Genomic DNA, 11,666 nt, shown 5'->3' on the forward strand with positions numbered 1-11,666 from the left:
AGAAAACTTATAAGTGTATCAATCCCTCTTTTTTCTTGTTTGCTATCATGTATTTTACAGTGCAAAGAAAAAAACAAAACAAAACTTCAACAGCTCTTACATATCAACCAGCTGGTTCCTGGATCATATACTAACTGGAACATATGACAAATGCAGGCCAAAATAGCATTTGCCTTCTCTGCTTCAGTTGGTTCATTTTCAATTTATTATTATTTACTTTTACATGTAGGATTTGTTTTCCTGAGCCATGTTTTCCTCATCTTATACCAGTGCCCTTTTTGTGTCCTAAATATAGATGTTTCTCATTTATCTCTATTGAATTTCATTGTATTAATTTCAGCCCAGTTTTCTAGTTACAAATGAGTTTGTGTTGTTGTTCATTCGTTCAGTCGTCTCCGACTCTTCGTGACCTCATGGACCAGCCTACGCCAGAGCTCCCTGTCGGCCGTTACCACCCCCAGCTCCCTGAAGGTCAGTCCAGTCACTTCAAGGATGCCATCCATCCATCTTGCCCTTGGTCGGCCCCTCTTCCTTTTGCCTTCCACTTTCCCCAGCATAATTGTCTTCTCTAGACTTTCCTGTCTTCTCATGATGTGGCCAAAGTACTTCAACTTTGTCTCTAGTATCCTTCCCTCCAGTGAGCAGTCGGGCTTTATTTCCTGGAGGATGGACTGGTTGGATCTTCTCGCAGTCCAAGGCACTCTCAGCACTTTCCTCCAACACCACAGCTCAAAAGCATCGATCTTCCTTCGCTCAGCCTTCCCTAAGGTCCAGCTCTCACATCCGTAGGTGACTACAGGGAATACCATGGCTTTGACTAGGCGGATCTTTGTTGCCAGTCTGATGTCTCTACTCTTCACTATTTTATCGAGACTGGACATTGCTCTCCTCCCAAGAAGTAAGCGTCTTCTGATTTCCTGGCTACAGTCTGCATCTGCAGTAATCTTTGCACCTAGAAATACAAAGTCTGTCACGGCCTCCACGGTTTCTCCCTCTATTTTCCAGTTGTCAATCATTCTTGTTGAAATGAGTTTGTAGCATCTTCAAATCTGACAAAGATTTCTCTGTCCCACTATATAAATCACTGATTGAAATATTGAACAGCATTGGCCCCAGGACGGAAACCTGAGGTATTGTACTTGAGTCCTCCTTCCAATTTCAAGCACAATCAGCAATATCAACACTTTAAAGCATGGGTTTCCAACCAATTATGGATCCATCAGATGGTGTGTTGGTCCATTCCATATTTAGCCAGTTTACTAATCAAAATATCAGTGAGGACTTTAGTAAACATTTTGCTGAAATCCAGATAAATATCAACTACAGCATTCCCACCATGTATTAAACAAGTGGTATGGGGAGGAATTATTATTATTATTATTATTATTATTATTATTATTATTATTATTATTAACACAACAAGATTAGTATACAGCAAACAAGATCACTATGCTGATTGTTGCATTGCATCACATATCTGACACTTCCCAAGTGTTTAGGATGATGTGATGTATCGGTGAATAATGCATGCAGATTTTGAAGCTGACAGGTGGCAATTTTGTCAGTGCTGATTGTGGTCTTTAGGCACTGTATCCAGTGTGCCAATCACCACTGGGACCCCCTTGACTACCTTGTGCCAGTCTTTGCAATTTGATCTTTAAATCCTTTTATTGTGTCAGCTTTTCCAGTTGTTTCTCTTCAATCCTGCTGTTGCTTGGGATTATTATTATTATTTTAAAAATATTGTTATTATGTTTATTTATATCCCACTTTTTCTCTCCACAGTTAGTTTGGCAGAATTTGTTCCTGACTCCTTGCTACCTCCTGCTGATCACTGCACAACTTACAATGGTGACTTCCACTGCCTGCTAACAACTGTTGAAATTATTATGCACAGATCCGAATGCTTTTAACAGGAATCAGCAAGGGAGTGATGTGGGCAAGTAGCAGGACACTTGTGGCTTTCCAAATTCAGAGCTCACTGGTACAATTATGAGGGATGATGGGACATTCAGTCCAGAACACTGAACAATCCTAAGGTGGCTCACTCCTGATATATAGATGCACTGCTCTACCACTAAGCCATAGCCCTTCTCTGTACATCTTCCCATTAGTACATCTCCCAGTTATCACATTTGAAACTGTCCAGTTATATTTTAGGGCCAGACACACTTTAGTCCTGAGGATTCCACTTTGCTTGTTAGCTGTAAATTGGTCCAATACAAACACATTCAGAAGTAAGGAACTTTAGTTCCAGGAAGAAATTTCAGAACTGAGCAGAGCTCACAAAAAATCCATGTCTTTCTACCCTCAACTTTTAAAACTCAACAATATAATTTATGATGGAGAATCATTTTGTTGTTGCCGTTATTTAACAACTGGGAATCACGAATCCTTGCCAATCTGCATCAAATCAACCAGAAATCCAGACCGATTAGTTGTAAACGAGTGGTGCCTACCTGTTGACCATCTAACAGAACCTCTGGGAAGAGGGAAAGGAGCACATTCTTGGTTTGTTCCTCAATCATTCCAAGCTGCTGTTCCAATGTTTCCTGAAAAAGTAAGGAAAAGCTTTCACAGACTTCAATTTGCTTAATGCCTTTCTTGAATCAAGTTATTATCAATGTACCTAAGCTGATGCATACTAACTTCTGTGTCACTCCAAGTGTAGGAACTTCACAAGGACAGGGTGTAACAAATGGATGTACCACACAAGTACTTTCAGTAGAAAGTCAAGGTTGGCTGCAACTCCCCGATACGTGTCCAGAAGACTGGGGGAAGGTATTAGCTTGCTTCCATTTTGTCCCTACATTTCATTTTTATTATAATCTAGCAAGGTAAGGTCCACAAACATTCCAGTACTTTGTGCAACCTCTGCCATTTATATATGCATGATGTGTGCTTTCAAGTGATTTCCTTAAGGTAAATCCATCAGAGGGGTTTTTGGCAAAATTTAGAGTGGGTTTGCCCTGGACTTCATGTGCAACTACATGTGATTAGCCTGAAGATCTAATCACATGGCAAGCAAGGAGCTGAGATCTGGTGTCTCGGTGTGATGGGGCCCTTCCACACAGCTATATAACCCATCATATCAAGGCAGAAAATCCCACAATATCTACTTTGAACTGCGATATCTGAGTCCACACTGCCATATATTCCAGTTCAAAGCAGATAATGTGGGATTGTATTCAGCTGTGTGGAAGGGTCCTTGGTCAAACACTCAGAAGTCATGCTAAACAATGCTAGCACTATGCCTCCTATCATTGCTAAATTTCAGGGATGGCAGAAAGCCCGTTCCCCTCATGGTTTTAGTGGAGAATTACATTTCTAGAAACCTCCAGGAAACAAAATTCACCCCAAAAGCAAGGCGTGCAGCTCTCAGGCACATTATTGGACTTTAAAACCTTGTTTTGCATAAACTGGAAATGTTTTTTTGCGACTTCTGGTTATAGCTATGTTGCCAAAAGTTGGCATACATGGTATTGGTGAAAAGGATGACACCTGCAATAAGAATTGGTTATCTAGGGACCTCATCCCATTGGGGGGGGGGGGGGGAGAGAGAAGGGATACTCATGTTCTTAAGTGTTGTGTTTCGTGCCTTTCCGTGTTGTTTAAAAAATGATAATTGCTGTCTCCTTCATCAAACAGGTTACTCGTACTGTTTTAGCAGCAATCGCCCCGCTCAATTTGCCTTCATAAAATACAATGGAGACATCCGATGATACTCCTTCAACTACCTGGCTTTCCCCACTTCCAAGCGAATTGAGAGGTATGGAGTCAGTTTCTTGAAATTTTAAAACCGAAGTCCCTCGGGCAACCCCCAGAAGTAATCTTGTGTCATTTGATGGCTTCCATGAACTCCATTTTCAAAGTATCTAGAAACAGGGGGAAGCCTGCGTGTGATGAGGTCCTAGGGCAGGATTCAGTTAGAGGATCTTTTGTCAGCCTCTATTTACATGGAGAAGAGGACTATTCTTGCCTTTTGTGTCTTGAATTATGGTAGTGTTTTCCATTTGCCTATGTAGTTAGGACATCTTGTCAAACCCTCGATCATTCTTGGGCAAGACTGCAGATTGGGTGGGAGTTTTGTAGCTGTCCCCACTTAGTACAGACACCTGTTTCCAAATGGCTGTGCAAAATGACTTCATTTCCATTGCAATGATTTGGAATTAAAATCTAAACCTATTCAAAGCTTATAGAAGCCTTTATAAAAATTACAATTAAAGGTTACTGTAAGGAGTTGCAGGAAAGCCAACCTTTGTTTTAGCTGAGGACTGCAACTTTTCTTCACAAGACTCTCTAACTGAATTCAGAGTTTCTGTAGCTTCCTGATTCTTTTCTTGCAGGTCCTGTTGGAAATAAAAGTAAACCCAAAAAGCTCAGTTTTAGTAGGATGCTGACCACAAACATTTACATGCAGGAATTCAACCAACCCTCTTTAACAAATTAAAAAAAACATTATTCTTATCTTCATTTCAAAAATAATTGATCTAATTTAAATCCAATGACTCCCATAGCTTTTCTTGCATCCCTTCAAAATATATACAAAAATATTTAAAAATAATATTAACCTCTTACTACTCTATATTGAAAATCAAATCATCCCTTCTTTGCCCAGTTCTTTTCCTAGCACATTGCATTATTTTATTTTTAGCCATTGGCTCTATAACTTCACTTAATTTTATATACGTGTGTCTCTATATATGTTTATTCTTTTGTTATTCAGCCCACTCGCCCAACATGTATTACATGGTTCTTGTGAATTACAGGTGGGCTAAAGGCCTGTTGTTGTTTATTTGTTCATTCACTTTCGGCTCTTCGTGACTTCATGGACCAGCCCGCACCAGAGCTCCCTGTCGGCTGTCACCACCTCCAGCTCCTTCAGTCAAGCCAGTCACTTCAGGGATACCGTCCATCCATCTCGCCCTTGGTCAGCCCCTCTTCTTTTTTCCTTCCTTTTTCCCCAGCATCATTCTCTTCTCTAAGCTTTCCTGTCTCCTCATGATGTGGCCAAAGTACTTCATCTTTGCCTCTAATATCCTTCCCTCCAATTAGCAGTCGGGTTTTATTTCCTGAAATATGAGCTGGCTGGATCTTCTCGTGGTTCAAGGCCCTCTGAGAGCTTTCCTCCAACACCACAGTTCAGAAGCGTCTATCTTCCTTCACTCAGCCTTCCCTATGGTCCAGCTCTCACATCCATCGGTGACTATGGGGAATACTATCGCTTTTACTATGTGGATCTTCGTTGTCAGTGTGATGTCTCTACTCTTCACTATTTTATCGAGATTAGTCATTGCTCTCCTTACAAGAACTAGACATCTTCTGATTTCCTGGCTGCAGTCTGCATCTGCAGTAATCTTTGAACCAAGAAATACAAAGTCTGTCACTGCCTCCATGTTTTCTCCCTCTATTTGCCAGTTATCAATCAGTCTGGTTGCCATAATCTTGTGCCACAACAAGGCAGTGATCCTTTGCTGGAGAGCTAAAGGCCTGGGCAATCAAAAAAGGCTCAGCCAGGCAAACCCTGTAAGGAACAATACTTCAGAAGCAGTAGTCATTCCTACATCTCCACCAAATAATAATTCCCGTTCAAGGAATGATACGGAATCATTGAGCAGAAAGTTCAGCTATTATTTAATACACAAAATCCTGGCACCTGTGCAATTACCTTAACTTGCATGTGCCTTCAGAGTTACTCACATTGTTTTTTAATTTCAACTGTTCTACTGTTTCTGTTAGTGTTGCAATGTTCTCCTTTGCAGTGGAGATCTCTGTGGATGATTCATGGAGTCTGTAACAGAAAGGGAATCGGTAAGCCAAGTGCACAAGGTAAGACTGCTCTTGTCTTAACAGAAGGGGTTTAGTAGTGTTAAACCTCACCAGGCTCACCTTAATTGCAGTAGACTGTCTTCCTTTTGATCTCCATCCTGAAAATAGGAAGAGGGGAGGAGAGACGAAAAGGCAGTTGCATTACTCTTTCTAAAGCAGTCCCTTGTATCCAAAATTGAGCATCCACCAGATCAAATAATGCTGCCAACATTGCTAAATGTTGGCAGCAAAAGGAATCAAATCCCACTGAATGAGAGAAAGGTTCACACACAAAAAAAGCACAGGCTTCGCAGAAAGTCTGTTGCAAGAAGCTGACCTTTCCATCTCTGCTCTTTTCCTTTTCTCTCATTTGGTTTGCCTCAAGGAGGGCTTCCAATGATTGAATCTTCTCTGTTAGTTGTGAATTTTGAGTGGTGATTTCTGCTAGCTTAATCTCTAAATTATTCAATTCTTCCGCTTTTCTCTTCACTTCTGTTTCAGAGCACTGCAGTTTAGATTGGATTTCTATAAAGAGTGGAAAATGGAGAAAATACTGATTTTAGGTGGAGCCAAAGGCAGTACTTATTAAAAACCAACTGAGGATCAAGGGCTTAAATATCTGAGGATGGGACAAGCGGATGGCCTCCATCCTTGTACTTTCACGTGCACAATGTGACCTCACCAGAAAAACTGGGCTGCTCCTCTTTCGCCTTTTCCAGCTCTTCCTGCAAGCTTTGATACCTGGCCCGACATTTACAGAGCTCTTCGCTGATCTCATCCAAGCTCTTCTGAAGCGGGGCCTCTTTTTCTTTCTGGGATATCTGCATGGAGGAGATGGGGGAAAATTAAGCTGGAAGACAAAAGCAGGCATATAAGCGCAGGACCAATTTTTAAAAGCCACATAACTTCTAGCACATCACAAGATGGCATTGTTGTCTTCACAATTCCTTTCCTGTTCCTTCCAAAACAGTCAAAAAGCAAGGATGGTTTCATAGCTGACTACATTAGTCTTCAATGAAATGTCTTCAATTTCACTGAGGAGCAACAACTGCTGCAACTTTCTGGCACATTCATTGAAACCAGTACGCCTCATTTAACAAAGTAGGTCTGCTCCTGGACATTACTTCTTTAATATACTATATTGTACCAGAAGCAAAACAACTTGGAAAGCATCGGGATGGATTTCTGGTAAAGGTAAAAGTTTCCCCTTGACATTAAGTTTAGTCACACAACTCTGGGAGGTGGTGCTCATCAAAAAATAGAGAGCAAGGGTTCCCTGAAATGCAAAAGGCAAAAGGTCCCTAAGACCAATCATTCAACGTATGGAAACAACGTATTCAACGTATGGAATCTAGTGTAAGTTATACAGCAGAGCACCTTGCAGGAGAACCTATATGAGTATTTTGATTCTAGTTGTATATGTTTCTTTACTTTTGATAATTGCATTCCTTACTATGTTTAGCCACTTAATGTGTTCCCTTTAAAAAAAACTTATTACTACCACCTGAAAAAGACTATATATAGTCGAAACCGGTTGTGGTTGACGAACTGTGAGTTTGAAAAAGGATTTTGAAAGAGGACGGATGAACTGTGCTTGAAAAACTGTGATTTTGAAAGAAAAAAAAGGACTATGAACTGTGTGTTGCCGTGGACAAACTTTACTTAAATCAAGAAACTCTGGATTAAGAGACTTGAAAAAGATTCACAAACTGTGTATTGTTATTGACAAATTTATGATCAGAAGAACCTTAAAACAGCTGTATATCTTGCTGTAAGAGTTCGTTGTTTGTACCATATAAGATAATTTTTTAGAGAACTGCATGCTGTATAACTTACACTAGATTCCATACATTGAATACGATGTTTCCATACGTTGAATGTTTGGTCTTAGGTGGTGCTCATCCCCATTTCTAAGCCGAAGAGCCAGCGTTATCCGTAGACACCTCCAAGGTCATGTGGCCAGCATGATTGCATGAAGCGCTATTACCTTCCCGCCAAGGCAATAGCTATTAATCTACTCACATTTGCATGTTTTCGAATTGCTAGGTTGGCAGAAGCTGGGCCTAACAGCAGGATATCATCCCGCTCCCTGGATTTGAACTGACAATCTTTCGGTCAGCAAATTCAGCAGCTCAGCGATTTAACTTGGGGTGCCACCAGGTGGCCACACCCACTAAAAAAAAAACAGTTTAATATCTTTCAACCAACATTTTATTCCAATCTAGCAATCTCCCATGGATGCGTAAAAAACTTCAGCTAACTAGAAGACAAGGAAGAAAAGAGGGCTAGCTGGATGTAAAAAGATTTTTTAATTAGCACATACAAATACAGAATGCCACTTACCTGGAGCTGACAGATTTGCTCTTCAAAGGCAACAGCTTTCATTTCTGCGGCCTTTTTCTGATCTTCTACCTGCTGTAACATTTCTAACTTGTCAGTCAGCTCTTTGCTTAGTCTGCTACATTCCTGACGAAGTTTTGCCAATTCAGCATTTTGCCTGAATAACAAAAATGCAAGAAACATAACATCAGTTATATGACAGTGAGATAAAAGGTGGTGGCTAATTTCTGCATCATTTCCTATTATTGTTTACAGTCAACCCTCCACATTCACTGGGATTAGAAGAACAAGACATCCCTGAAAATCAAAAGCTACCCATTAAACTTTGCTTTCTTTTTCTTAAGAGAGCATCTCTCTTTCTAGGTCTTCTAGTACAGAGGACCTAAAAAGCAAGGCAGAGAACTCCAACTAAGGTCAAGTTTTTCTCTGGGCTTTCACTTCTACTCTTTATTTAGCAAGTGGTTTGCGCAATCAGTTTCAACTTTCCTGTAGGGATCTTAAGCAGGCACATGTTTTCCTATCCTCAATATAATCTTGTAATTCCATAATAACTAAAATATCCTTCATCTTACTTGCTTTCAGTCTGGCTTGTGGCTTGGTTTAAAGCATCTCTGAGAATGGAATTTTCTTGCTGCAAGCGAGCAAGTTGGGTGTTAGGCCCATTCTCCAGCTGTTCTTGTAGAGTTCGAATCTGGAAATCAATAAAGAATATCATACACCAGATGCTATTTTATCCTGTCATAACAGATCAAAATGTTAGGTAAGTCAATATGTGGCTTTCACTTGAGGCCTCATCTATACTTCCATATAATGTAGTTTCGAAATGCAGTTTAACTGCATTGAACTGGATTATATGGCAGTGTAGACTAATATAATCCAGTTCAATGTAATTAGGCTGCATTTTGAAAATGCTTTATATGGGGCCTGAATGTAAGGTCTCCTCTACACTGCCGTATAATCCAGATTATTAAAGCAGATAATCCATATGATCAGTTTGGAACTGGATTATATGAGTCTACACTACCATATAATCCAGTTCAAAGCAAATAATCAAGATTTTTATATGGCAGTGTAGAAGGGGCCTAAGAGACCTTTCTCTTGAATTAGAATTTGCTACTCTAAATGGATATGAGTAGGATGAGATGAATTGTATCCAAGGATACTAAAAAAGCTTGCAAAGGTAATCTCAGAATCAATGTCTATGCAGGGAAACAGGAGGATTTTTGGAGATGTAGAGAACATGAGGATGGGTGAATGTTATTGCCCTCTTCCAATAAAAGTTGAATTGGAAAGGACACAGCCAACTATTCACCTTTCACATTGACAATATAACAGAATAGGTTTGAGAATATATCATTACAGTCTGTTTGTAAACACTTAGGGAAAATACTGTAATTGCTGAAGGACAGCATGGTTTTCTCCGAAAGACTAAATAAAATAGCTTATTTCTTGATAGAATTGCAAACTTTTTGTATGAACTTTTGTTTGAAAACTGGATATTTTTAATATTTACATTTTTCATCATTTAATCATATAGTGCTCTATTACACAATGTACCCAGTCAACAGACATATCATGTCATCTTCCTAAATAAAGCATGACATGAATGCATATCTTTACAATGCAAAGAGATACAAAAAGCCAGTATCAAACAAAGTGCAATCATTTCCTCTACCTTTTCTTGCAGCTGCTGGGTCTCAGTTTGATGATCTTGATAACTGGCCTGCATACGGGCTTGGATAGCAGACATCTCTTGCTCATGTGTCTGCAGTTGCTCCTTCCATTTACTCTCAAGTGTGGTCATCTTTGCCTTCTCAGAGGTAAGATCCTTCAAGATAAGGCATTTGTAATTAAGAAGATTTGATAAGTAGAGTCAGGTTAAAAAACATATATTATGAACATGGTCTGAATCACATATGTAATACAATGCTATTATGAACAGCCAAAGACCTACTTACTGGCTTGTTATTCTGCCATATTTTATAAGGTCAACATGTAGGAGAAATGCATGTGGGGACACACACACACACACTTACCCACTAATTTTGTGGGGACAGACGTTGCAGGATTAGCCTGCATCCCTATCCTCAAGTCCAATTCTAAGCACTTCTAGCACTTGAAAGTTTAGGCCCCATTTTCAGAGCCCGGGGCTTCCAAATTACACTCCAGGCTACTCCATCTCAACCTGTTTATGTGCCCTTCCACACAGCTATATAACCCAGAATATCAAGGCAGAAAACCCCACAATATCTGATTTGAGGTAGGTTATCTGAGACCACACTGCCATATATTCCAGTTCAAAGCAGATAATGGGGTTTTCTGACTTGATATTCTGGGTTATATGGCTGTGTGGAAGGAGCCCAGATTTACTCCTGGTTTAAACAATACTTGCAAAGGTTCTGATCTTACTGGAATATCCAGATCTTTGCAGGTATGGAGGCAGTAGGGCTGTCTCCTAGTATTGCGATTTGCTTAGGGAGGAGCGCAGGCCCGTAGCCAGGATTTTGATTTGGGGGTGGGGGGGTGGGTGAGACCGAGTGAGAGAGGATCTACCCTAGAAACCTTTTATCGTTATCCCAATACCCCCATGCATATGGGATATATTGAGCATGGTGATCAGATCATGATATGAATAAACATAACAGTTTAAATAATATACCAGTAAGGCCTTCTTGTGGACCACCCTGAGAATTTGGGGGGGGGGGGTGAAGCCCCCCAAGCCCCCCAGAATATAAAGGCAGAAAATCCCACATTATTTGAGTATGGACTCAGATAACCCACTTCAAAGCAGATATTGTGAGATTTTCTGTCTTGATATCCTGGGGTATAGGGCTGTGTGAAAGGGCTCAAAGCCTCCTTAAGGAAGTACAAATCTTGCCTCAACTTCCTGGGGCTTGAAAATGAAACTTAAAGAGCAAATAAAATTTAAAGAGCTAACAAAACACTCCCTTGTGTTTAAGAGGGGAATACGTGTCCATATTGTCATCAAATGCTATGAGGAGGACGGAAATGAATACACAAAGCACTGTAAGGTAATGGGATTCAAAATGTTCATTCTGAGCCTGCCATGTTCCACTTCTGAGGCCTTTCAGCTTCACAAATTTACCTTTGTAAGTTCTCTCAACTTTGCCTTTGCAGCAGTTGCATTTTCTTGCTCCATTGCAAGCAGCTTCTCTCTTTCCTCTAGTTGTCGTTTCAGCACAGCAACAGGGTCACTTTTCTGAGTTGCCTATAAGAACCAATTATTAGAAATAAAATTAAGAATTTGGCAGTGAAGGAATTGATTCAGAGGTCTGCGACAGCATGTCTAAGACAACCAAGGTGTTCACTAACAGGTTTACTGGACACTGTTTTTGTGCTTGTTTGAACTATATCTTACAGGCAATCCTGTTTAGGAACATTGACTGACGTTAGGCCCCTTAATGCTCCCCACATTAATGGATGGAATCATTAAATATATATTTGTTCCTCCTCATTATGTGCCACAAAGCCACTTTCAGATCTTTTGGGTAAAACTA

General features: G+C 40.2%; 1 protein-coding gene across 5 annotated transcripts in view; it reads right to left on the reverse strand.

The window, feature by feature from the left end:
* RRBP1 (ribosome binding protein 1) overlaps positions 1-11,666 on the reverse strand; it is a 41,914-nt gene that overhangs the window by 8,254 nt on the left and 21,994 nt on the right. For all 5 annotated transcript variants that reach the window (XM_067467696.1, XM_067467700.1, XM_067467698.1 and 2 more), the window contains exons 5-14: positions 11,255-11,377; positions 9,824-9,976; positions 8,721-8,839; positions 8,152-8,305; positions 6,491-6,629; positions 6,146-6,333; positions 5,890-5,927; positions 5,701-5,791; positions 4,257-4,349; positions 2,460-2,552 (exon numbers count right to left, since the gene is read on the reverse strand). In XM_067467696.1, coding sequence (XP_067323797.1) covers positions 2,460-2,552; positions 4,257-4,349; positions 5,701-5,791; positions 5,890-5,927; positions 6,146-6,333; positions 6,491-6,629; positions 8,152-8,305; positions 8,721-8,839; positions 9,824-9,976; positions 11,255-11,377 — 1,191 coding nt within the window. The remainder of the gene's footprint in view (positions 1-2,459; positions 2,553-4,256; positions 4,350-5,700; positions 5,792-5,889; positions 5,928-6,145; positions 6,334-6,490; positions 6,630-8,151; positions 8,306-8,720; positions 8,840-9,823; positions 9,977-11,254; positions 11,378-11,666) is intronic.

The sequence above is a fragment of the Anolis sagrei genome, chromosome 4 (assembly GCF_037176765.1).
Source record: "Anolis sagrei isolate rAnoSag1 chromosome 4, rAnoSag1.mat, whole genome shotgun sequence".
NCBI classification, from domain to species: domain Eukaryota; kingdom Metazoa; phylum Chordata; class Lepidosauria; order Squamata; family Dactyloidae; genus Anolis; species Anolis sagrei.